The sequence below is a fragment of the Microcaecilia unicolor genome, chromosome 2 (assembly GCF_901765095.1).
Source record: "Microcaecilia unicolor chromosome 2, aMicUni1.1, whole genome shotgun sequence".
NCBI classification, from domain to species: Eukaryota; Metazoa; Chordata; class Amphibia; order Gymnophiona; family Siphonopidae; genus Microcaecilia; species Microcaecilia unicolor.
In genome coordinates, this window is record NC_044032.1 from 261,106,005 (window position 1) to 261,133,248 (window position 27,244).

The window sequence follows — 27,244 nt, forward strand, 5'->3', positions numbered from 1 at the left end:
ACCTTTCAAACATTTGAACGTCTGTATCATATCACCCCTGTTCCTCCTTTCCTCCAGGGTATACATGTTCAGGTCAGCAAGTCTCTCTTCATATGTCTTGGAACGCAAATGCCATACCATTCTCGTAGCTTTTCTTTGCACCGCTTCTATTTTTTTTAACATCCTTCGTAAGGTACGGCCTCCAAAACTGAACACAATACGCCAGGTGGGGCCTCACCAACGACTTGTACAGGGGCATCAACACTTCCTTTCTTCTGCTGATCACACCTCTCTCTATACAGCCTAGCAACCTTCTCGCTACGGCCACCGCCTTATCACACTGTTTCGTCGTCTTCAGATCCTCGGATAATATCACTCCAAGATCCCTCTCCCCCTCAGTACCTATCAGACTCTCACCGCCTAACACATAAGTCTCTCGTGGGTTTCTACTCCCTAAGTGCATCACTTTGCATTGAATTTTAATTGCCAAACCTTAGACCATTCTTCTAGCTTCCTCAGATCCTTTTTCATGCTTTCCACTCCCTCCCGGGTGTCCACTCTGTTGCTAATCTTAGTATCATCCGCAAATAGGCAAACTTTACCTTCTAACCCTTCGGCAATGTCACTCACAAATATATTGAACAGAATCGGCCCCAGCACCAATCCCTGAGGCACTCCACTACTCACCTTTCCCTCCTCCGAGCGAACTCCATTTACCCCCACCCTCTGTCTTCTGTCCGTCAACCAGTTCCTAATGCAGTTCCTAATCATGACAAAGATCATTTTGGATTGGATGATTTTTGTTCTCTCTTCTCACTGATCTACCTCCCCACCCTTATTCTAGTGGCACAATTTGGGACTCCATGGATTTCTCACTTAATGGAAGTCCTGTGCAGAGCTCAGGGAGACCTTACTATTACTGCCAGATACTAACCTAATTACCAATTCATTACCCAACAAAAAGCCCTTGATAACAGTTCTGCTTCATAAAGCTGTATTATGACAAGACACAATGATGGCATATATCATAAAGAATGTTACTTTTTGTTTTAGAAAAGATCTGGTTTTGCACAGCAAGAATTTCTAAATGACACTGTATCACTCAGATTTGCACTTGGCATAGCAGTAAATAAACTTCTATTCAACTTCAAATCCAAGCGCGTTCACATTTATCATTTTGGTCACATTACATTTTGAGGAACCTTTATTGTACAAAATTTGCAAAGAATGTTTATCACGCTACATATGTGCTGCGTGATCATTTTACAACTCTACCATAGACCTTTTGTGATCCAAGCTTCATTGTTGCAAACCCAGTCATTATTTGTTATAGAGAAAAATAAAAAGGTGTCTCATTTTTGGGGGGATATGATGATGATCTGCAACCATCCTCACCCACCTATCTAACTGACTGGGACCACACTTGTAATGCAGTGCTGAATACAATTGCACCCCTGCGTCCTAAATCCTCGTACATTCGTAGATTATCACCCTGGTTCACAATAGACCTGAGAGCTTTAAAACGTGAGGTACGACGCATGGAAAGAACTTGGCGAAAAGGCAAATCTGATCAGGCTCGGGAGGACTGGAAAAGTAGTCACCGCAAGTATAAAAACGCCATCCGAAATGCAAAGCGCACCTACTTTTCATCTAAGATGCAGGTGGCTGGCCGGGACATCCGACAGATATATCAACTATTAAACACCTTTCTAGATACTCGCAAGCTAGAACGCTCCAGTGTTGACCCTCCCTCAGCTACACAACTTGGAGCTTACTTCAAGGTCTCCTATGCCAAAAGAATCCAGTAGATGGAGCAGGAGTTCATGATCCACCATATCAAAAGCACTAGACATGTCAAATTGTAGCAGGAGAATCTTCCGTCCAACAGATAGTTCTCGACGAAAGTTGGATAAGAGGGTAACCAGGACAGTCTCCGTGCTGTAATGGGCTCGAAAACCTGATTGGGAATAATGGAGAATATCAAAATTATTTAAAAATTCATTGAGTTGAATATTGACCAGGCTCTCCATCAGCTTGATAACTAGAGGTATCGAAGCCACTGGGCGATAGTTAGAGATGACATCTGGTTTGATCTTTAAATTTTTTGGGATTGGAGTGAGAAGGATGTTTCCATGATCTGGTGGGAAAAATCCTGCACTTAACATATTGTTAAGATAACAAGTCAGGTCTTCAATGTAACATTTTGGTGCGACTTTTAGAAGATGAGTCGGACATACATCGTACCCTTGTCCATTGGCTTGTCTTATCCCACCTGGATTATTGTAGCGGTATTTATGTGGGTTGCCAGGTCTCCTTATTGAAAACTTTCCAAACGGCTCAGAACACAGCGGCGAGGCTCATCTTAAACGAACGGCGTTTTGCACACGCAGACCCCTTGCGCTTTAAACTTCATTGGCTGCCTGTACAGGAGCGCATTGCTTTTAAGATCTGCTCCCTAACACATAAAATCATCTATGGGGCAGCCCCGGAATACATGGTTCCCTTGATTGACCTTCCGCCCAGAAATGCCAACCCTGCTGCAAGGTCCTATCTCCACCTCCATTTTCCTAATTGTAAGGGAGTCAAGTATAAGAAAATCTTCGCCTCGTCTTTCTGTTATTGGAGTCCCAAATACTGGAATACGTTACCTCGTCACCTTAAAATTCAAGAGGACCATGCCCTTTTTAAGAAGTTATTAAAGACATTCCTCTTTGCTAAGACTTACCCCTCATCTTACCATGTTGATTAAAGTATCCCTTGTACCCAACCCTATTTAGTTCACTTTGTTAGTTTCTTCCCTCCTATTTACCTCTTTATGCTTGCCTAAGCTGTTAAGATTGTACTCTTATGTAATTCTCTGTAAGCCACATTGCGCCTGCATGTGTGGGAAAATGTGGGATATAAGTAACAAATAAATAAATAAATAAATATGTATCAAACACATTCATGTCAGAATCCCCTTTAACTCACCGACGTTCTCTGAAACATTGGGTACAAATCAGACACTAGATAAAAGTTATTATTAAAAGGGATCCACACAGACATGGTGACTGCAGAGCCTACCATCTGAAGGGAGGAAAGCTTAAGTATAAAAAATATCCTGCCCCCAACCCTATATCTGATTGAACCGATTACTCAAAGTGTAGTATAGTGAAATGCCACAACTTTTAAAAATTAGTGGGAGAACAGAAATAATCTTGCTGCCAACTCACCTCTCTATAAAGGCACCATGAATCCCATAATGTCCCAGAGCCCCCTACAGCCAAGGGCAGCACATCTCCTTGCCAGACCTGTTTATACAGGAGGAGGGAAGCCCATGGATTCTCTCTCTCTCTTTTTTTTTTCTTTTTGTATAATTGGCCCTTCAGTATCACCTCTCCCCATCCTAGTACAAGCTCTCCCCTCAGCTCCAACTGCTAACCTTTAACCTCCGGTACACAGAAACTGCCAAACTCAGCGTGTCCGCCATCTTCACTTTTACTCTGTTGCCAGTTGGCTTTTGCCAAATCTGAAATACAAAATCATTGTATGAAAGGCTCAAAATCACCAAGATTAAAAATATACATTAATAGATGTAAAAATGAAAAGATGTTCATTGCAAACACGCAGAGAGGTAGAAAAGTAGTGGAAGGGGAAAACTGCATGTCAACCCAAAATAGCAGAATTGATGGAAAGCTATTTTTATTTATTTGGATTTTGCTCACACCTTTTACAGTAGTAGCTCAAGGTGAGTTACATTCAGGTAATTGGGTATTTCTCTGTCCCTGGAGGGCTCACAATCTAATTTTGTACCTGAGACAATGGAGGGTTAAGTGACTTGCCCAAGATCACAAGGAGCAGCAGCGGGATTTGAACTGGCCAACTCCGAATGTCAACACTAGGCTACAGTCTGTTCTCCTTATTCATGCATTCGGCATTCACTATTTCGCTTTTCCACAGAGGAGCAAATAGACACTACAATTTGCTGTACTGTGTTTGTGTATTCACGGACATGCACATTTCAAAACAGCCTTCTCTTTGCTTTCAGTTTTTTGGTGTTTGGCATTCTAGAACGTTGCACCAAGAGCAGCCATGAGGCAATGTTACTACAATACTGTATGTGGTTCAGCAAATAAAAAACTTTTGTTTGCAACACACTCTACAGTCAGTTCTCAGTAGACTTCTCAGGTTTTTGTTATGTGCTGTCCCATGCAGAAACCAAAACTTCCTATAGGGATATGTTTTCACTATTCATGGTTTTGAGGAAAAATTGGTACAACTGGAACCTAATCCCTATTTCCCATAAATACATTTTTTAAGTGTTTGTGATGTTTTTGGGGGGCTTCATACCATCGTGAATACTGAAAACAGACAGTAGTTCTCTTTAGTAGAGATAATGGTGTCTCAAGCCAGGATAAAACCAGCTATGATAAAAAGATGGCCCTGACCCTACAGCAATTCTAAAATAATAATTTTTCAAAATCATTCTGTACATTAAAATGCACTAAGTTGCCACACAGAGTTAGACTTTGTAGTTTTTATTTTTCAGTTTTTGAGTATTTATTCTCCCTGTTCCTTTTCCCCTCTCCCTGCAGCTTCTTCCCCCTCTGGGAACTGCTCTCAGCCTACACATCAATCCCCATTTCGCATCAATAGCAGAACACCCCTCTACCCTGATAAAGTTAGATAGCAAGAACCTTTGCTCAAGCTGCAATGGCAGCAACTCTTCCACGTACCATTTGAGTTCAGGAAACAACAAACAGACCCCTCCCCACCTTCTCTTCCCTTCCCAATACACACAGGGAGGGCAACAGCTACAGCACCCAATACCAAGTCACACGCATTTGACTGCCCGAGCGAGACACGTCCACTCCCCCACGGTCTTGTCATCGCTTCACTCTCCTTCCTGTCCACGCTCCGATAACTCTCCCTCCATCTCAAACTCCTTCTTTCACCCACCTTCAAACTGCCATTTGCCGCCGATTTCCCCGTACCCAGCCGGCCCGCCCCTTCTAACACGCCTTCATTCATGCCTGCCCCTGCCGGAAACACGAAATGCGTCAGAGGGGATAGGCAGAGGCCAGGCCCCAAGGAGGAGGTGTCCACTGTAAGCAAGGAAGCCAATTTGGTTAATCTCTGTTTCCACTCCCCCACGCAGCCGTCATTACCATACACTCAAAACAAAGCAAGCAAACTTATGAGCTGGTGCTGCTTCCACGTTGTCGTTCTTTTTTGTTGGTTCATCCGTAACAAGTCTAAAGCTGTTTCTGTTGGATAAGCTCAACTGTGGAGGAGAAAATAAATAACAATTGAATATCAGTAAAACAGCTTCAAAAATTATTGTTACTCGTAGAAACAGCGATTATAAACTCTAGTTAGTGTTCATTTTCCTTCAGTGTTCTTCTATACAATACAGATGACCAGATTTCAGTGAGGATATCCTGTTACCTGCTGGGTTCATCTTAACTGTTGTTGTAATCTGCCTTGGGAAGCCTGGTGTTATAAAGATAATGGAATATATTGAAATTAAATGGAAGTAGAATTAAACTCTCCTTTTATTGGTAAACATGGAATCACATCTTCATCTGTTTTGTAGAAGTTTACTTTTTAGATACATAAATGGATTATTCTGTCGTTTGAGCATGTTTTAGGGGCAAGTGGTTTATAATGTGGGGTACAAATGTAACAAATAAAATAAATAAATAAGTCAAAATAATCCTATATAATAATTCTCACTTCCAACGTTCTATGCTTGGGACCGTGGCTCCCTGGCTGCAAGTGGTCTGCGAGGCAGACACTCACGGACGTCACTGACGTCAATACAGCTGATTCCAAGGCAAGGGGAGGAGTACTCCTCCTACTGCCTCGGAATCAGCTGTCACGACCCCGCGCTACGGCCCCCTCGAAACCCACCCCCTCCCGCGGACCTGTCGATCCCCCCCCCCGGAACGCCGAAAACCGCACCCTCCCCTCCCGCCGCTGTTGTGCACTACCTTCGGGTGGGTTCCTCAATCATCTTCTCAGAAAGTTTAACTCTGTGCGTCTGACGTCAGACGCAAGCAGAGGAACTTCCAGACAAGATGATTGAAGAACCTACGGGAAGGGAAGAACAACACTTCAGCTGTAAGCACAGGTAGCACAACAACGGCGGCAGCGATGGCGGCAGTTTTCGCTGGCACAGGGGGGGAAACGACAGGTTCGCAGAAGGGGGGGTCGAGGGGGCTGTAGCACGGGGGGGGGGGGGGGAATTGCCTGCCTAAGGCCCGTTTCCTTGCCTACAGAAATGGGCCTTTTTTACTAGTAAAAATAATATTTTCTGTCAAACAGATCTCTTAAATGGGCTATAACTCCCCTAATGCAGTCCCTTGGTTTTCTTATATTTTGTTCTTGTGATGACTTATGATGTGTCAAAACTGAAAACTCTTTATCTCTTTCTGGTCGATAATAAAAGGAGCTCATTGTGAACACTATCCATCCTAAAAGGTTGTTTTGTAACTGTACATGAGGAATTGTGATATTGAATAAAGTGTATGTTTGTGTCCCTAGTCATGCATCCTAAGTTTATATAATCCTTTCAAGAAATCCAGTTAATTGTTTAAACTATTAGTGGAACATAACCACAGAGGCATGGTATGGTCATATTTTCAATATGGTAATACTAGGCCCAGCTAAGGAACGGGTTATTTTGAGTTAGTCTTCACTGGACCAAACTTGCTTTCCTTGTGCCATCACTATCCAGTAGGTAGGCAGTGTCTTAAAAGGTGGAGGATAAAGGATTTATTTTTTTTACATTTATATCACACATTATCCTAAGCAAATTTGTTTTTTGTTACATTTGTACCCCATGCTTTCCCACTCATGGTAGGCTCAATGCAGCTTACATGGGGCAATGGAGGGTTAAGTGACTTGCCCAGAGTCACAAGGAGCTGCCTGTGCTGGGAATTGAACTCAATTCCTCAGGACCAAAGTCCACCACCCTAACCACTAGGCCATTCCTCCGCTCAGGGTCATTGTGGCTTACATTTGAAAATACAGTGAGACAGAATATTAGATTTTTGTTATATTATGGGAACAAATAGATGGATATGTCTGAAACATTTAACAAAGTTGAGATTAGCAACAGATCAGCAGGACCCAAAACACTCCAAAACAAGTAAAGTCAGAAACAACACAGTTTATATCTAATTGTTCAACCACCCTTAGGTGGTGACCATTGGGTTTAAAAGCAAACCATATGTATGTAAGGTCTCACATACTTCATAGGGTGTATATCACCCGACAGCGAGGGAAGAAGATGGGGCTGTGGGAAGTTGAAGGGTGCACAAAATGTCAAGGGGAGGTAGGCACACTTATACATACCTTCATGGAATGCCTGGCCCTAGCGGAACTGTGGACTCATTCCTTGGAAGTCATGGAAAAAGTCATAAGAAAGCAGTTTGAGTGGTCCTATAAAGTTTTGTTACTGGGGGGAACGGCACAGCTAAGAGAAGAAGGATTGCTGGAAGTGCAGAGTCGATTTGTTCCTTTGACATCTCTTCTAGTAAAAAAGTGTATCCTGCAGTTTTGGGTAGAGTCAATGTCGCTGCCAAATCAGACATGGCATCAATTGATGAAAGAAATGGCAGCGTGGGTAGAACTACAATACACGCTGATGCCTATGGGCAGACATAAGAAATAGCGAGAAATCTGGCAAAAATATACTCAGCTGTATGATAAAGGGGACCTCCCAGCAGATACGAATTCTACGGCTTAGGAGATAGCAAGTTTAAGGTAATGCTAAGTACCTGGGGAAATGGGGGGAGGGGAATAAAAGGGGGAGAGGGGAGGGAGGAAGGGTGGGGACTTAGAGGGAGAAAACAAGAAAATGAGGACGATGTGCAAGGAAGCGCAATGGTATGGATAACATACATGAGTCGCTCTGATTACATCATGTGTTTTTATGGTTTATTTGCTCATTGCTCAGTGGGTATTAATTCGCAAACGAACCTTTTCCGGAGAGGGGAAGGCGATAGAACTAGAGGACACGAAATGAGATTGAAGGGGGGCAGACTCAAGAAAAATGTCAGGAAGTATTTCTTCACAGAGAGAGTAGTGGATGCTTGGAATGCCCTCCCGCTGGAGGTGGTGGAAATGAAAACGGTAACGGAATTCAAACATGCGTGGGATAAACATACATAAAGGAATCCTGTTCAGAAGGAATGGATCCTCAGGAGCTTAGCCGAGATTGGGTGGCAGAGCCAGTGGTGGGAGGCGGGGCTGGTGGTTGGGAGGCGGGGATAGTGCTGGGCAGACTTATACGATCTGTGCCCTGAAGAGGACAGGTACAAATCATCAAGGTAGGGTATACACAAAAAGTAGCACATATGAGTTTATCTTGTTGGGCAGACTGGATGGACCGTGCAGGTCTTTTTCTGCCATCATCTACTATGTTACTATGTATAGCATTAATGTTGATTTGTTATCCTTTTGGAGTACATTGTCCTTTAATAAAGATATTTAAAAAAAAGAAACTGAATGTTGAGCACATGATTCTCATAACACAATGTCTGTTTTAGTAGCGCTTTACCAGGAGAATAAAATCTCTGCACAAATATAACATATGACAGGGTGTCCTTATAACTAGCCCCTCCAAATGACACACTGATTACGATTTATAACAAATTACTACTCTACCTATGAAAAGTTATTCCATTATTATACTTCCTCTGTGTACAGCCGTATATTGCACAAGCCAGCATGTTTTGAAAATATAAGTGAGATTAAATACGTGGCCTGGTGGTTAGGGTGATGGGCTTTAATCCTGAGGAACTGAGTTCGATTCCCACTTCAGGCACAGGCAGCTACAAAAAAAAATACAAATGCTAGCAACAATAAAGAGCGACAACGTGAATGCAGCAGCTCGTAGGTTTGCTTGCTTTGTTTTGAGAGTACAGCGATGACGGCTACGCGGAGAAGGGGAAACCGAGACAAACCTAATTGGTTTCAATCTTTTGACGTCACTTGTTATTAATCCTCCTTGTACTTACCATGCCGGGCCCTGACCAGGCAGGAGGTTAGGCGGAAGAAGGGAGCTGGTGGTAACCCGGAAGCGTTCACTGTCTAACTCTTACTGCTTCCGGGGCGTTGCTGCCTCCTCTTTTGTGTAAGCCATTTGTACGGAGGGAGGTGAGTGGCAATGGCTCGTTGGGGGCGCCTATGGATTTCGATCTGAGTGTGTTTTGGGGTCTCTCGTTGAGACCTCTAGGCTCTGTGGGAAGGATGTTGGAGCCGGTGGGCCAGTGTCCAGGTGGAAGGAGGCGCTGTAACCAGCCCAAGAAAGTCGCACGTGCTACGGGCCGGCGGTGCTTCTTCCTTTAGTTCCACTCTGATTTTTTTCTCTTTGTGGGAGCGGGTCTGCGGTCAGGAGAAGGGGGTTTTAAAATTTTTTAAAGGGGAGGGAGGGAGGGATCGTCCACGTAAAGTGACTGCCGCAACTTCAGAAGAGGCCGATTCAATCCTGTGCCAAGAGCGTGCATAGATATGTAACTTATATTTTTACACTGACTTCTCTAATACAACTAGAGTTGTCCTAGCCTTATAAATGTGTGAAAGACATGCGCTGGCAAGGCTCGAATTTAGATCAGACCCAAGAAGCTGCTTGAGAGGTAGAGAAGCTCCTCCTTGGATGCTTTACAAGATTTTTTTTTTAAATCGCTTTACGTTATTGATGGGGTCCCTCAGTCGCTATCAATTAAAACAGTTGTGTATGATTCAGCAAGTTGCGCTTATAGTAGTAAAGAATAGTCTAATATCTCAAGCTTAGTGAGCCTCTGTAGGCTTCTGGGTGAAGTGTGGAAGAAAAGCCCATAAACTGTAAAGGTGGACGGGGAAAATCCATTGATTATTCCCTGGATAAATAGCATGGAAGTTGTTTACATTTTGGGGATTCTGCCAGGTGCTTGTGACATGGCCTGACCACTATTATAAACAGAATACTGTGCTTGATACGCTTTTGTTCTGGCCCAGTATGGCAGTGCTTATGTAATTACGTAAATAATTTTAGAGCATTGTTTTTTCTGCTTATATGATCGGAGCAGCAATTCTTTCACAGCTTTTGTGTGAACAGGTAGTACTGCTCCTTTATTTGGGCACTCTGGTCTTAAATTGCTGTGCAGATAAGTAATTTGGGTTTAGTTCCTGGGCCAGGATACTGCTTCTGTAGTGGGCAAATCTACATCTCCCCTAGGGAAGGAATTCTTTTATAGGTGAACATAGGCACACAGTTAATGATGGATCAAAATAGCCTATCTAGTCCAGCAAGATATTTATGGCTTGTATATTAATTTGCGTGTTCCCACCACACAGTCCAGGAATTAACAAACTCCATAATCAGGCTGCACGTATTGGTCAGACTGAGCTGCTGAACAGGTTCTGTTGGGATGGGAGTACAGTTAAAATGTGGGAGACACTACTGTCGGTGGAAAATCCTACACCTCCCCCCCTTTGCTTTGAAAATATAAATGAGATTAAATACAAATGGTACCAACAATAAAGAGGATGTAGAACCCTATCCACAAAAGAGAGAGAGAGAGATCAAATGAACTCGGATCCTAATTTTTAGTTTAATAAAAATCCTATTTTACAGGGTACTGTGAGACTGCAGACAAGACACAACATGCAGAACGATGCTGGGGAATTTGTGGACTTGTATGTCCCTCGTAAATGGTATGCTACTTGAATCTTTGCCAAGCTATGTTTTGCTGGTTTAAAAAAATTATTTATAAATATTGGTACATGGCACACATGGTGTACATACATTTATAATCTACAGTGAAGATGTTGCATAGTTTTGTTGGGCAGACTGGATGGACCATGCAGGTCTTTTTCTGCCGTCATCTACTATGTTAAAATGAGGCATATTTTAAAGCACTTAGCCTTCCAAAGTTCCATAGAAACCTATGGAACTTTATAAGGCTAAGTTCTTTGAAAATGAGCCCCTATGTTACTATGTAGTTGTTGCTTAAATTGGTTGTCCGTTCCTTTTGACGATCTCTTACCATCAGGAGCTACTAATAGAAACATAGAAAGTGACTGCAGATAAAGGCCATATGGCTTATCAAGTCTGCACATCCATGTCTTCCACTGTCTTTCTCCCCCTAAGAGATCCCACATGCTTCTTGAATTCAGATACTATCCTCATCTCCACTAGGAGTTTGTTGCACACATCTACCACCCTTTCCGTAAAGAAGGATTTCCTTAGATTACTTTTGAGTCTATCTCCCTTCATCTTCATCCTATGCCCTCTTGTTCTAGAGTTTCCTTTTAGTAAGAAGACAAAGTCTTACCTCTTCTTTGAGACTATACCAGCCTCAAAGAGCCCTTATGTTCTGGATAAATTACTTTTATAGATCTCAACATTTAAACAAATTAAGTAGAATAGTGATTTTCTATTTTTTTATATGACAGGATCAACCGTATGGAACATGGTTATGAACGTTTAGTAAATGTAACATATTATTCAAGGTAGAGAGAGACTAGGATTGCAGGGACCCTTGATCCATATTTGAATTGAAGTGTCAAAGTTGTTGGCTATTATTAGAGAAGGGGGAGTACTGTTTACAAAGTCTTAAGGAAAGTTTGTAATTTTGTTCTAATTACATATGAAAATAGCCCCCTGATCACTTCCCATATATTTACTTGTTTGCCTTTAAAGTTTTGAAACATCACGTACAATTAATTGGTAAAATGTTAGTAAGCTGTCTTTTTTTTTTTTTTTTTTTCTTGAGTTGTAAAAAGCAAATACTGACACTACCAGAAGTATGGTCTTCTCTCTGTTGCTAGAGAATCACAAAAACTCCTAGCAGAGTCATTGCTAAGGAGTATAAAGCCTCATTGTCCCTAGATGAAGCTTTGCACTTCTAATATATGATGACAATAACAGGAAATGTCTTTGCTGGTAAACAATTTTATGTAGCTTTCCTAAGTGGAGTATCTGGCTTAAATTGTTACATGTTAATAGATCTTTTTTTTTTTCTCCATAGCTCTGCTAGCAATAGAATTATTGGAGCTAAGGACCATGCTTCCATCCAGATAAATGTGGCTGAGGTGAGTTAAATATTTCTGTTTGATATGTGTCTTGACTAGATAGAAACTAAATTCCGTGGGGCTGGGACTGTGTGTCCGTACTGTGGATGTCTAGTAGCACCATAGAAAAGTAAACAAAGGGGGCGGTTCTGTATATTTTAGGCGCCACAAAGGAGAACACTTGGTACCAAGCCTCTAGCGGCTTAAAGGAGTGCCTAAGATGTTATAAGTGTCTTTGCACTAGTATTTTAGATCATCTCAATTAGTGGGCTTAAGTGGTGCAAAGTAGAGAATGACCTGGGGATGGGGTGAGGATAGAGCCTGGTGGGATGGGGTGGGGGCAGATCTCGCGGGTATGGGGAAGGGGACAAATTTTGTTCTTGTGTTATTCTCTACTTTGAAGCCTGTTAATGAACTGGACCATTATTTATGTGTGAGTGATGCGGACAATATTTTGATTTTTCTTTCTTTGGAAAAAATGAGCAAACATGCTGGCCACAACTGGCAAAATTTGCATGGGGGATCTTGTATATTAATGCTAGCAGCACATCTTCTGAGAAGACATCTTCTATTGAAGGAAGGACTGTGGAAGACAGGAGAGCTAGACAGAATCTTGAGATTGTTGATGACTTATTCGTCATCTACAGATCAAAAAATCACAACAGTGCTTTATAGGGCATGTTTCTTTTCCACTAGGACATACAGAGCAGGTTGTATTTTGTATCCCTGGACATTTTAACAGGGTAGATTAAGGTTCCTTGGGGTAGTAGAAGTCTGCTATTGTTGGGGTTGGAAGAATAGAGGGTGGGGTGGGAATTATTGTTTTCTGTTTGTGATTTATAAACAGTTGCACAGCATATCGTTCCTTTTTGTACTTTAATAAAAAGATTTAAATATAAAATTATAAGTGTTCAATGCTTCTGCAGATGGGACGGAGATAGAACACGCAGGGATGGGGACAAACTTTGTCCCCGTGTCATTCTCTAGTGCAAATTCTAGTTGTCTCTCATTTTAATTATTGCAATACACTTTTTTTTTTTTTAAGGCCTTTTGGGCTTTACAGGTTGCTCAAAACTCGGTTGCTCATCTATTAACAGGTGCACCATGTTTTGATCGTATATCCCTATCATTTATTAAATTACATTGGTTACCTGTTTTTAGCACACTTAGTTTAAGATTCTAGCACTGGTACACTGTGTGTTAAATGACATATTTAATTGTCTTATTTCTTCTCTGAGAATATACCAGCCTTATGGTCTGGATAAATTATTTAAAGATCGCAACTTTAAACAAATTAAGCAGAAGAATATTGATTTTCTATTTTTTTATATGATAGGACCAACTATATGGGACATGGTTATGAACTTTTTAACTTTTAGGAAATTGTTAAAAATGACTTGTATCAGGTATTCTAGAAATCGTTAGTGTAATGAGGTGAGATATGCAATTTTTTTTCCACTATTAAACAGTGGCTTGTAATAGTGCTTACTTTTAAGTAACGACTGGCATTGGTAGTGATATTATATATAATCAAGGAAACATAATATTTTTTTATATTCTTATTTTAACTTAACATAAATATTACCATAGTAGGACAGACCAAAGGTCCATCTAGCCCAGTATCCTGTTTCCAACAGTGGCCAATCCAGATTATAAGGTTCTGGCAAGATCCCAAAACAGTAAAATATATTTTATGCTTCTTTTCCTAGATATAAGCAGTGGATTTTCCCCGTTCATCTTAATAATGGCTTGGACTTTTCTTTTAGGAAGTTATCCAAACCTTTTTTATGTTTAAATTTCTTTTATTTTCAATAACCACATAGTAAAAAACAAACTATACTCAAACCTTTTTTAAACCCTGCTAAACTAGTTGTTTTTTTACCACATTCTCTGGCAACAAATTCCAGAGTTTAATTACATGTTGAGTGAAGAAATATTTTCTCAGATTTTGTTTTAAATATACTGCTTAATAGCTTCATTGTGTTCCTCCTAGTCCTAGTATTTTTGGAAAGAATAAATGATTTACGTCCACCCGTTACACTCATCATAGATCTCTATTGAATCTCCCCTCAGCTGTGTCTTCTCCAATCTGGAGAGCCCTAGCTCTTATATTTTGGACTTATTATTGAGTATTAGATTTTGTGCTTGTTTTTATTGTAACCTACTTAGAATTTTAGTTAGGTGGGATATGATTTTTAAATATAAGTGGGCATGCATTGCTAGGGCATACCTGTGCCCGGCCTTTGTGAATACCCCCATGTAGTTACACTGTTTATACAAGTATTGGAGCCAGTAAAGCATGCAATTGCTAGTATGCTATTTATTTGACACACTAATAGGTGCACTTTACAGAATTGCCTTTTTATTCCATAATGGAGTGAGTTCTAGGTACTTATGGTAAGAACAGTTTTGGAAATGACATGCTATAGTGTTCCAAAATAGCTATTACAGGAACATGAGAGACAAATTGGATGATGTGAAAATTAAAGTTACAATAACCTTGACAAAGACTTGAAGGGGTGCACTCACTGCAAAAAAGCTTGCAGAAAAGAGGTGTTGTGTCTGTGCTTCAGGTGCTGGAAGCTCTGCTGCTGAAGTGACTGCTGAAGAGGAGTATGTGAGATGTGTGATGAAAAACTCAGAGATTGGGTACTGAGACCAGTGCTATTTAACATATTTATTAATGATCTGAAAATGGGAATAGCGGGCGAGGTGATTAAATTTGCAGATGACACAAAACTATTTAAAGTTGTTAGAATGCGTGTGGATTCTGAAAAATTGCAGGAAGACCTTAAGAAATTGGAAGACTGGGCATTCAAATGAATGATGAGGTTTAATGTGGACAAATGCAAAATCATATTTATTTGATGCTGGGTTCCACCCTTGGAGTCAGCACCCAAGAAAAAGATCTAGGTGTTATCGTGGACAATACACCCGGTGGGTTGCAGTGGTCAAAAAAGCAAACGGGATGCTAGGAATTTTAGAAAGGGGATGATGGTAAATAAGACCAAGAATATTATAATGCCTCTGTATTGCTCCATGGTGCGACCGCACCTTGAGTACTATGTGCATTTCTGGTCGCCATATCTTAAAGATATAGTGGAATTAGAAAAGGTTCAAAGAAGGGCAACCAAAATGATAAAAGGGGATGGAACTCCTTTCATATGAGTGGAGGCTAAATAGGTCATGGCTCTTCAGCTTGTAAAAGAGACAACTGAGGGGGGGATATGATAGAAGTCTACAAGATACTTAGTGGTGTATAATCGGTAAATATAAATCTTGTTTTTTTCCTTTTCTTTTTTTCCTCTTTCAAGAAGTACAAAGACTAGAGAACACTCAAGGAAATTATATGGTACTACTTTTAAAATGAACAGGAGGACATATTTTTTCACTCTATGAATTATTAATACTGGAACTCATTGTGGTGGATGTGGTATCAGCAGTTAGTATATCTGGCTTTAAAAAGGGTTTGCACAACAGCACAGGGGGTCCAAATTACAGACCAAAGTCCAAATATCAAAAAAAGCACCAAGAACCTTCAAAATCGGGACACAGTTCCTTTAATCGTATGACTTGAACATCAATCTTCCATAAATGTGCTGACATGGGCAGTATTTTAACTCACAGCGCCTGCGTCAGGGGTCAAATGTGCAGTGACAGAACTTTCTCATTTGCACATATATTCTTAGCAAAGATGGTCCCTTTTAAATAAGTCGGTGACTTTGCTAAGAATGTATGTGCAAGAGTGAAAGTTCTGTCACTGCACATATCATCAATTAGATGTCACTACACATTTGCCGCCTGACGCAGGCGCTGTGCGCCAAAACGCGGCCTGTGTCGGGTCATCAGGTCATTTATGGAAGATTGATGTTGAAGTCACACAATTAAAGGAACTGTGTCCCTTTTTTTGCTATTTGGACTTTAAAAAAAGGTTTGGGCAAGTTCTTGCAGGACAAGCCCATAGTCTGCTATTTGAGATAGACATGGAGAAGCAACTGCTTGTCCCCCGGATCAGTAGCATGAATCTTGCTTCTATTTGGAATTTTGTCTGGTAGTTACGACCTGAATTGGCTACTGTTAGAAGCAGGATACTGGGCTAGATAGACCATAGGTCTGACCCAGTATGGTTGTCCTTATGAGATACAACAAAAATATAAACGTACTAGATAGGACATCAGATTTAGTTGGAGTGGGGGTGAGGAAGTTCTGACCTAATCAAAAATGTATATTGTTATGAGGAACTGAAATTAGCATGTGTTCTTTAGAGTAGTGTGCCTGGGTAGAGGAGCTAAAAATAGCTTTTCAAAGCGTTCCCTGTGTGCAGCTTGGGATGACCTTTTCTTCACCAACTTATGCTGAATTCATTAATTTTCAGCATTGTTATCTTATAGGTCGATAAAAACACAGGCAGGTTCAACGGGCAGTTCAAGACCTATGCTATCTGTGGAGCGATCCGTAGAATGGTAAGACTTTTTTTTTATTTTTATTTAACAAGAAGTCTTTATTGAACTGTTCAAAAAAAATGCACAGTACACACAGTAATCACAAACAGTATAACATGACATTTTTGAAACTTGATAAAATCATCCTTCTGGAACTCTCAATTTACAATTTTTGTTTTTCTTCAAACTAATTAAAAAAAAAACTTAGGAAGGAAAAAAAGAGGCAGGGAGAATAAAGATAAGGAAAACATCCCATGTACAAGAGTCAACAAATTATAAGCTTGGGTAGCAAGCCTAACTCCTTAAAAAACTCACATTTTTCAAAGAACCCCAAACTTTCTTCCGCTTTGCAACAGTATTGCAGTTAATTTCTCCATCTGATAAACATGGCACAGTTGAGACACAATACACCTGGATCATTCCAGGCCACCGCCAGTGTCAACTTGGCAGCATTTAACAAATGTCTAATCAAAGCAATCTGAGGTTTACAAAACCTTGATATATCTCTATTAAGCAGAGGACCCTCAAGCCCATGATCCAAAGAATCTGAAACCTGACATTCTTCAAAATGCTCTTGCCTTCTGACACATTCACCAAATGTGCTCCCAAATACCCTGATGTCCACACCCATGCCAAGAAGCTGGATTAGCCTACCAGTGGCTTAGGTGATCCGGTGTCAAACACCAGCAGTACATAATCTTAACATTTTCTTCAACATTGGAAGCAATTACAATTTTTGCCAATGATTGTTCCATTGTCTCCCATTCAACTAGTGTAAAAGCGGGGCTCAGTTCATGCTCCCATCGCTGTCTGTTTCACAGGCACAGGAAGAGAATCTCTAAGCCACGAAATGTTTGGCATTCAGAAAATCTTAAAAAATATCTTCCAAAAATGTATACTCCTGATAAAATGCTCCAATATTTTGAAGGCAAAATGATGAACCATTTGCATAACCAATTGTTTTCACAAGCTTTTAAGGATCTGATTCTGAGAAGCCTTGTATGAGGTTATTTATTTTACCTTGTTCTGTTTTTCATTTGTCTCTATATATTGTGTATGTACCATATGATCTGTGCCAAGAATGATTATGTGGGTTATACATTTTTAAATAAAAGATAAATGCAAAATGATGGCTTTGTGGGAGATTGTAGTTTCTTGCAGAGCTTGGAAAGGTATCCCCGCCCATCCCCACAAGAATTTAACCCATCCCCACAAGAATTTAATGGTACATAAAAGAAAATTCTGGTCCGCTCCCTCAGTTGATCTCTGTATTTGAGCCACAGCACTGTATGCAAGGAAGGAATGTAAGTTGAAACTTGGAAATCTCTGGTGTGCACATGTAAGATTTGTCTCTGATTTACTGGCACTGTGTCCTGAGAGGTCACATGCACGCGCCAGTAGGTCAGGTGACATCCAATGCTCATACCTGTGTCAGAGCTGAAGTCTGTGCATCAGCCCGGGAGCAAAGAGGATTAATTGTAACATAGTAAGTGACAGCAAATAAAGACCTGAATGGTCCATCCAGTCTGCCCAGTAGTCACACTCATTATCAATTCATGTTTAAATCTACAAGTGTGATATTATATACTTGATTATGGGTTTTCTTTCGAGTTTCTGGAACATAGACCATAGAAATCTATCTGGCCCTCTCCTTATGTTCCAACTGCTGGAGTTGCCGTTAAAGCCCACTCCAGTCTATTTGTCTTCTCATTTGTGGGACACAGACCATAAAAATCTGTCCAGCACAGTAAATGATGCGATTATCAGGAAAAACAGCACAGTATGTATGTCCTAGGAGGACTTGTGATTTCAATTAATCTGATATTGACTGGATAAATGTTAAATCAGGGAGATAAAATTAGTAGAAGTAATAAATAAGTGCTTCTAGGAGCAATTGGTCCAGAAATCCATTTTAGATCTAGTCCTTGGTGGAATGCAGGGCATAGTACAAGAGCTAACAAAACACTTAGCCACCCTCCTGGGGCTACCCTGTGGCCACTTAGAGGGTCTGTCTACAGCACAGCTCAGGTCCGCCTGCAGCTGCTGCTTGTGCTCTACACTAGCACCCTCCTCCCACTGACTGGGTCGCAACCGCCTCTGAGTGATTCTCCCACTTTCAAATTATCTACAGTGATTTCTAGGTTACTGGGGCCACACTCCCAGTAGTCCCACGGCACTCACAGACCCAAGACACACACCACCAGGATTTTTAGTCAGTTCGGACAAGCAGAGGCAATAAACTAAAAATGTTTATTGTCATGAAAAAATTAGAACAATGAACAGAAAAGATGCAGTCAGCAAACAGTAACAAGTAACTGAATATGGATCAATTACAGTGGGGGAAATAAGTATTTGATCCCTTGCTGATTTTGTAAGTTTGCCCACTGACAAAGACATGAGCAGCCCATAATTGAAGGGTAGGTTATTGGTAACAGTGAGAGATAGCACATCACAAATTAAATCCGGAAAATCACATTGTGGAAAGTATATGAATTTATTTGCATTCTGCAGAGGGAAATAAGTATTTAATCCCTCTGGCAAACAAGACCTAATACTTGGTGGCAAAACCCTTGTTGGCAAGCACAGCGGTCAGACGTCTTCTGTAGTTGATGATGAGGTTTGCACACATGTCAGGAGGAATTTTGGTCCACTCCTCTTTGCAGATCATCTCTAAATCATTAAGAGTTCTGGGCTGTCGCTTGGCAACTCGCAGCTTCAGCTCCCTCCATAAGTTTTCAATGGGATTACGGTCTGGTGACTGGCTAGGCCACTCCATGACCCTAATGTGCTTCTTCCTGAGCCACTCCTTTGTTGCCTTGGCTGTATGTTTTGGGTCATTGTCGTGCTGGAAGACCCAGCCACGACCCATTTTTAAGGCCCTGGCGGAGGGAAGGAGGTTGTCACTCAGAATTGTACGGTACATGGCCCCATCCATTCTCCCATTGATGCGGTGAAGTAGTCCTGTGCCCTTAGCAGAGAAACACCCCCAAAACATAACATTTCCACCTCCATGCTTGACAGTGGGGACGGTGTTCTTTGGGTCATAGGCAGCATTTCTCTTCCTCCAAACACGGCGAGTTGAGTTCATGCCAAAGAGCTCAATTTTTGTCTCATCTGACCACAGCACCTTCTCCCAATCACTCTCGGCATCATCCAGGTGTTCACTGGCAAACTTCAGACGGGCCATCACATGTGCCTTCCGGAGCAGGGGGACCTTGCGGGCACTGCAGGATTGCAATCCGTTATGTTGTAATGTGTTACCAATGGTTTTCGTGGTGACAGTGGTCCCAGCTGCCTTGAGATCATTGACAAGTTCCCCCCTTGTAGTTGTAGGCTGATTTCTAACCTTCCTCATGATCAAGGATACCCCACGAGGTGAGATTTTGCGTGGAGCCCCAGATCTTTGTCGATTGACAGTCATTTTGTACTTCTTCCATTTTCTTACTATGGCACCAACAGTTGTCTCCTTCTCGCCCAGCGTCTTACTGATGGTTTTGTAGCCCATTCCAGCCTTGTGCAGGTGTATGATCTTGTCCCTGACATCCTTAGACAGCTCCTTGCTCTTGGCCATTTTGTAGAGGTTAGAGTCTGACTGATTCACTGAGTCTGTGGACAGGTGTCTTTCATACAGGTGACCATTGCCGACAGCTGTCTGTCATGCAGGTAACGAGTTGATTTGGAGCATCTACCTGGTCTGTAGGGGCCAGATCTCTTACTGGTTGGTGGGGGATCAAATACTTATTTCCCTCTGCAGAATGCAAATAAATTCATATACTTTCCACAATGTGATTTTCCGGATTTAATTTGTGATGTGCTATCTCTCACTGTTACCAATAACCTACCCTTCAATTATGGGCTGCTCATGTCTTTGTCAGTGGGCAAACTTACAAAATCAGCAAGGGATCAAATACTTATTTCCCCCACTGTATAAAACTATTCAAACATTTGTTTACTATCTAAATAGTAACTGGGGAGATCAGGACTTATAGCTGCTCGCAGGTTATCAATTATAACTGTTCACAGGTCCTTAGCAAAGAGATCTTTCTCTCTCTGCTCCCTGGCTAAGACTGGGCAAAGGCCAATACCTCCTAGATGAATTTGAGCGCCTGTGCCAATCAGAGCCTAGAACAAGTTTTCAAAAGAATACTGCATCTTACTTCCTATCTGTGCCAGACTACAGGAAAAACAGTCATTACTCTGTAACAGCTTGAATGTAAAGAAACACCACCTGCTGGCCAATAGGAGAAGTACACTTAAAGAATGAAGGCAATTTTACAGGCTTAAAAACCCACTGTTTTGTCACAACGGTGTTGGGTTCTCTGGGAAACTGTGATTATAACATGATCAAGTTTGAGCTACTATCTGGAATGAAGCCACAAAGGAAATCTACTGTAGCAGCATTTAAGTTTTGAAAGAGTGACTGATAAAATGAGGAAATAGCAAAAAAGAAGATAAAAGAATCAGTTGCAAAGGTTAGGACATTTAAATCAGGCATGGATGTTGTTTAAAAACAGACCAGATGCATTCCATGCATTTATAAAGGTGGAAAGAAGGAAAACGACAGCCAACATGGTTAAAAGGTGAAGTGAAAGAGGCTATTAAAGACAAAAGAATGTCCTTCAAAGAATGGAAAAAGGACCCAAATGAAAATAAGAAACAACATAAGCACTGTCAAGCTAGATGCGCAAAGCATTGATAAGGCTGAACAAGAATATGAAGAGAAACGTGCCACAGAGGCAAAAAATCACAGTAACGAATTTTGAGGTCCAACAGAAGCAGAAAGCCTGCAAGGGAATCCATTGGACCGTTAGATAACGAAGAAGCAAAAGGGGCACTCAGGGAGGACGAGACCATAGCTGAGAAACTGAGTGAATTCTTTGCTTTGGTTTTGACCAAAGAAGATGTGTAAGAGATCTACCTGTACTGGAAATGGTTTTCAGGGGTGATGATGTGGAGGAACTTAAAAATCTTGGTTAACCTGGAAGACGTACTGAACCAAATTGACAAATTACAAAGTAGTAAATCACCTGGACCGGATGGCATACATGCAAGGGTACTGAAAGAACTCAAGCATGAAATTGCTGATCTGTTAGTAGCGCTCTAGAAATGTTAAGTAGTAGTAGTAGTTAGTAATTCGTAACCTTTTGTTAAAATCATCTGTAGTACCTGAGGATTGGAGGGTGGCCAATGTAATGCTGATTTTTAAAAAGGGTTCCAGGGGTGATCTGGGAAATTACAGACGGTAAGCCTGACATCAGTGCTGGGTAAAATAGTGGAAACTATTATAAAGAATAAAATTACAACATACATAAATATAGTTTAATGGGACAGAGTCAGCATGATTTCAGCCAAGGGAAGTCTTGTGTCACCAATTTTCTTCATTTCTTTGAAGACGTGAATAAACATGTGGATAAAGGTAAGTTGATGTAATGTACCTAGATTTGACAAGGTTCCTCATGAGAGACTCCTGAGAAAATTAGAGTTGTCGGATAGGAGGCAGTGTTCTGTTGTGGATTAGGAATTCGCTATTGGACAGAAAGTAGAGGGTAGGGTTAAATGGCCATTTCTCTCAATGGATGAGGGTGAATAGTGGAATGCCACATGGATCTATACTGAGACCAGTGCTGTTTAACCTATTTATAAATGATCTGGAAATCGGAACTACAAGTGAGGTGGTTAAATTTGCAGATGACACAAAGCTATTCAAGGTTGTTAAAACATATGTGGACTGTAAAAAATTGCAGGAAGATTGGGCATCCAAATGACAGATGAAATTTAATGTGAATAAATGCAAAGTGATGCACATTGGGAAGAATAATCTGAATCAGTGATGTGAGGGTCCACCTTGGAGGTCAGCATCCAAGAAAAAGTCTTGATGGTGGTGGTAGACAGTATGCTGAAATCTTTTCCCCAGTGTGTGGCGGCAGCCAAAAAAGCAAACAGGATGCTAGGAATTATTAGGAAAGGGATGGTAAATAAGACCAAGAACAATAATGCTTCTGAATCGCTCCATGGTGCAACCTCACCTTTAGTATTGCATTCAGTTCTGGTTGCTGTATCTCAAAAAAGATATAGTGGAGTTAGAAAAGGTTCAAAGAAGTGTCCGAAATGATAAAGGGGGTGGAACTCCTCTCGTATGGAAAGGCTCCCTCTAAAGAACCCAAACCATCTATTCAGAACAGTGTCACTGTCTAAAGAAAAGAAAATTTATCAAGTAAGACAAAATATTTCCTTTGCCTACCGATTAAGCACCATTCTGCCCATCTAGTCATTCCAGGTCCCTCCCAGCTGTAGACATTAATTCAGGGGTGGGTAACTAGAGTCCTCAAGGGCCACAACCCAGTTGAGTTTTTTAAGATTTCCACAGTGAATATGCATGAGATTGATCTGCATGTACTGCTTCTATTCATGCATATTCATTGTGGAAATCATGAAAATCCAACTAGGTTGTGGCCCTCAGACTGTGGTTGCCCTCCCCTACACTGGCTGATCTTTGACTTTCCTTTCACACCTTCATAATTAAAGATCCCTTGCTGATTCCAGGGCTTCTTGAACTTTACCATTTTTGCTTCATTGCCTCCCTGCAAGGCCATTCAATACATCTCCCACATTTGTTGTGAAGAAATCTACTATATACCAAGAGGCTAATAAAATCTGTTGGATCTGATATTCAAAACCATTTAACTGGGTAGGAGAGGCTGGCTATCCAAGGATAGTTCCACTGAATATCCACTCTAACTGAAAATGGAAACTGGCTATTATGTGGATGGTCCAGAGGTGGAGTTAGAACTTACCCGGTTAGGTTCTGAATATCAGCACTTAACCAGATAAGTGAACCGGACAAATGAATGATCTTACGGACAAGCGAGCTAACCCATTTTTCACGTCTTTTGAGGTATCAAGTGATTTCTTCTTAATTTTCCAATTTGGGTGATAAGGTATACAAATAAACTGTAGTGTTTGAATTGGAGGAAAGATTTTTTTTTTTTATAACCTTTGGGGTTGGCCTCCCTCCTTAGATGCAGGTAGTAGGGATTGTGGTTCAAGGAACTTAAAACATTAGGGTTATTCTGCTGTGCATGTTGATATGTTACATAACATCTGTCTGCAACTTTACATCTTAATTGTGTTTTGGTCATGTTTTTTCCCCCCTGCCCAGGGAGAGTCAGATGACTGTATCCTCAGGCTTGCAAAGAATGATGGCATTGTTTCAAAGTGAGTATTGTCAGTGATGCTTACAGAAGCCTGGAATATGGTTTATGTATCTTTTCATATTCTGTTCCGTAAGCCAAAGATAACAATGGTTACTGTTTGTGAAATAGGAGTGTGCTGTTTCTCATGGGTAAAGTGTGCTGTCCTGTTCAGGAGAAAAAAACTGAAAAAGCAGACTGACATCCACTTGGCCAGTGGAAGAATCTAAACAGCCACTGCTCAGAGGCCAGAAAGTTTCTGGTTTCAGTACCTCTGATGTTAATCCCAAGTGTATTACATCACCTTAAAGTTATAAAGTTCTTTGTGAACCTTCCCTAAAAGTGGACATATAGAACCTTATAATTCTAAGGTGACAGTTCATGTATACTGTGCAGCAGTGCTTGACCCATAGAATTACAAGTACTGTACTTCTACTGTGTTCATATCACACCTGATGTCCTTTGCTTTGCCATGCTGAAGTCTTGTAATAGACATCTCAGGGGCTGACTAGTTGTGTAGGCTGTGCGTTTTTTTCTTCTTCACCCAACCATCGGTCCAATGCATTCATGTGCATATGGGCCAGTTAGAAGCCAGAATGTGATGACTGCCATACACTAGCACCTTATTGTGGTGGTACTAATTAGAGCAGTGGTTCCCAAACCTGGTCCTGGAGGCACCCCAGCCAGTCAGGTTTTCAGTATATCTACAATGAATAGTCATGAAATTTGCATGCAGTGGAGAGAGTGCATGCAAATCTCTCTCATGAATATGCATTTTGGGTATCCCTGAAAACCTGACTGGCTAGGGTGCCTCCAGGACCAGGTTTGGGAACCACTGCATTGGAGCATGAACCTAAGAAAGATTATCAGGCGTGTATGTATTCCTAGTTGTACTAAAGGAATAACTAAGTAGTAGTAACACCAGTGCTAGAGCTAATGTAGTGTGTTCCCTCACGCCAGTAGAGGCTTAGTACTTTTAACTGTGTTCATTCCAAGTGAACAGATCTTGCTCATAGGCAGTGACTACAACAAAAACAAAGAAGATTTTACTCCTGAGGTTTGTGTTGCACAGATAATCATAACAGTTTACAAACTGTAACCATTTTGGTTTTTATTTTCTCTTTCAGGAACTTCTAACTGAAGAAATCTTCCGGGTGGATTTGTTAGAAAATAAACTGTACAAACATATTACTTGTCACATCTTATTAATGTGTGAAACTCTTTATTTGAGGAAACCAAAGCAGTGATATGACAACTGATAAGGAGAGAAATATCTCTGCTGAAAAATTGTTCCTCTACAGATCAGTGTCTCTGTTCTGGTCCAAGACTGCTGGTTTTCCTCTGTCTGATTGGGCTACAGTCAAGACATGTTATTTTACTGTTAGTAACTAGGTCTCATCGCATAAAATGGAATGTGATAAAATAGCATGTCTTAATGGTAGCCCACCTTATAATTAAGCCCTGAAGTTTTAACTTTAGTGATTATCAAACCATTTGTTGTACAATCTAAAAATTTGGTTTGGAAATCCCTTTACTTGATCATTTTTGGGCTGTACATTATTTGCTCTAAGAGTTATACTGAGCTTTTAAGCTTATACATGCATAAGCACTTCCAAGAGATGAAAGCTTCTTGCATAAGTGGCAAAGTCAACCCAATAAAGTGTGCCACCATGTTATGGCACATTTTGGGGCTCTTTTACTAAGCCATGGTAGGCACTAGTACCTGCCTATCATGCACCAATCCTGTGCTAAAAAATTGGTTTTATTTTTTAGTACAGGAGGCACGTTTGTGGGTGGAGAAGTAGGGGTGCCCAACTCTAAGGTAGCACGGGTACTTTGCCATGCGCTGCCCAGTTAGCATGGGAGGTCTTAATGCCTTGTAAATAGGTGGCAGTAAGAGCTCATGTGCTAATTAGCATGTGGCCATTACAGGGAACAAAGAAAAATACAGGCATTTTACTGCTGTGCTAAAAGTGGCCTTAGCATGTGGGAAACCTACACGCTAAGAGCACAGGCCACTTTAGAGCAGCTTAGTAAATGGAACCAACTGCAAAAAAAATGGGACCTATGGTAAAAGATTGGTGCATAGTAGCCCATTTTAATAAATTTAGCTCAAAATGCACTGATAGTAAATAGTAAGGTAGGTCCTACTCATTATCTCCCCCCCCCCCCCCCAAAAAAAAAAAAAAAAAAAAAAAAAAAGGGGGAGTGTTTGGGCCACTTCTTGACAAAGCTGTTATACATAAACTGCTGGCCCAGGTCATTTGTGCAGGCAGGACTGCTTTCTTGCCTGCAGTTATAACAGAGGATTTTCAAATGGATTTTGCAGTGAAGAATGTTCTAAATCCACCCATCTTGGAAGATGAGAGTTGATGGCTCATCCAATAAAGTTCCTGTGCCTGACAGTATCAGGGGATAATGTTACAAAATTTTATATGACCGCTGTTCTCTAACTACAGTCCAAATAGTGGTCACCCCAAACTCTTCAGGAGAAGATCCTTCTGTGGCTTGCGTTTTCCTTTGGGAGGAATTTGCACCGCTTCTCGGGTCTCCTTAGTGCTCAAGTTTAATAAGGATCCCTTGGTGGGCGGATGCTATCTGGAAGGTGTACCCCCTGGTCAAGGGGATTCATCAGCCTCTGATGTCCTTCCCCATGAGCCAAGATCTCCAAGAGTGAGCCTCACCCAGATACTCCATGTAAGGTGGTCTGGGCTATGACCAGGCTTTATCCTGTGCCAGCTGCGGATCGGGAGACGTTGAGGACTCCCACCATGGATGCCCTGGTTACTGCGGTGACCAAGAAGACCACAATTCCTGTGGATGGGGGAATGACCCTTAGAGATCCCCTGGATAAAAATTAGAAATCGCTATTGAAGAAGAGCTTTGACCTCTCTGCCTTTGCTTTGCAGGCAGGCTGCTTGGTAGCTAGGGCTTGTTTCTGGTGGTCTGAGCAGGTGCTCAATGACTCTCCTGGGGCTCGTGCATTTCTTTTTGTCAGATGCTCTTTATGATTTGCTGTGGGCTTCCTTTGGTCGTGGCTGTCCAGTGGGCCCTGTGGCTTCGGGGCTGGGCAGCAGACACGAAGGCTGTGTTCCCTACTCTTTAAGGATTCTATGCTTTTTGATGAGGAGCTTGACAAGCTGGTTAAGGGTTTAGGGGAGGCCAAGGTTCCCCGATTGCAAAGTATCTGCCCAAGGCAGGGGGGTCGATTGATGCTATAGGCTGGGTAAGTCCAGTGCGCCTCGGGGTCGGCACTTTCAGGAGTCTCAGTCCTTTCAGGGTGGTCTTCAAGTTGGTCTTTGGTATCTTGCTAGACTTGTTTTTTCCATTGTGGGGAAACCATGCTTCCATGCTGCCAAAAGGTAAAAGACGGATATAGTGGGATCCTCCCGGATTCAATTAAAAACACCTTTAAAAGTTCATTTTTTCTTTGCCCAGTTGTTTAGATAGGGCCGTTTTACATATATCCACCAAAAAAATGTGTTTTTAAAAGAATACTGTTGATGTATTCAACGCTGAAGATTATTCTCCCCCGACCCTCGTATTTGCATAGCAATCTTGTCCTCCTTAAAAGTTACGAGGCCCTGTGCG

The 27,244-nt window shown here is 41.4% G+C and overlaps 2 protein-coding genes across 7 annotated transcripts in view; one reads left to right on the top strand and one right to left on the bottom strand.

The window, feature by feature from the left end:
* The window catches only part of HAUS7 (HAUS augmin like complex subunit 7), a 35,289-nt gene extending 30,290 nt beyond the window's left edge, over nt 1-4,999 (bottom strand). The window contains exons 1-2 of one of the 6 annotated variants that reach the window (XM_030192414.1): nt 4,918-4,999; nt 3,401-3,487 (exon numbers count right to left, since the gene is read on the bottom strand). In XM_030192414.1, the coding sequence (XP_030048274.1) occupies nt 3,401-3,487; nt 4,918-4,989 (159 nt within the window). In that variant the 5' untranslated portion in view covers nt 4,990-4,999. Of the gene's footprint in view, nt 1-3,400; nt 3,488-4,694; nt 4,886-4,917 lie in introns of those variants that run through there. The other 5 variants (XM_030192415.1, XM_030192412.1, XM_030192413.1 and 2 more) reach the window with 5 other exon arrangements.
* A 4,031-nt stretch (nt 5,000-9,030) lies between these two features.
* Nucleotides 9,031-24,841, top strand: LOC115463495 (40S ribosomal protein S21). The gene is made up of 6 exons (XM_030194056.1): nt 9,031-9,123; nt 10,583-10,662; nt 11,979-12,042; nt 16,413-16,484; nt 23,623-23,678; nt 24,781-24,841. The coding sequence occupies exons 2-6, from the start codon at nt 10,613-10,615 to the stop codon at nt 24,788-24,790; spliced, it is 252 nt and encodes an 83-aa protein (XP_030049916.1). The 5' UTR covers nt 9,031-9,123; nt 10,583-10,612; the 3' UTR covers nt 24,791-24,841.
* The last annotated feature ends 2,403 nt before the right edge of the window (nt 24,842-27,244 follow it).

Coding starts and splice junctions, on each gene's coding strand:
- LOC115463495 (XM_030194056.1), top strand. CDS start 10,613: ATGCAGAACGATGCTGGGGAATTTGTGGACTTGTATGTCCCTCGTAAA. Junction 10,663..11,978: donor TTGTATGTCCCTCGTAAATG/GTATGCTACTTG, acceptor TTTTCTCCATAG/CTCTGCTAGCAATAGAATTA. Junction 16,485..23,622: donor GTGGAGCGATCCGTAGAATG/GTAAGACTTTTT, acceptor CCCCCTGCCCAG/GGAGAGTCAGATGACTGTAT.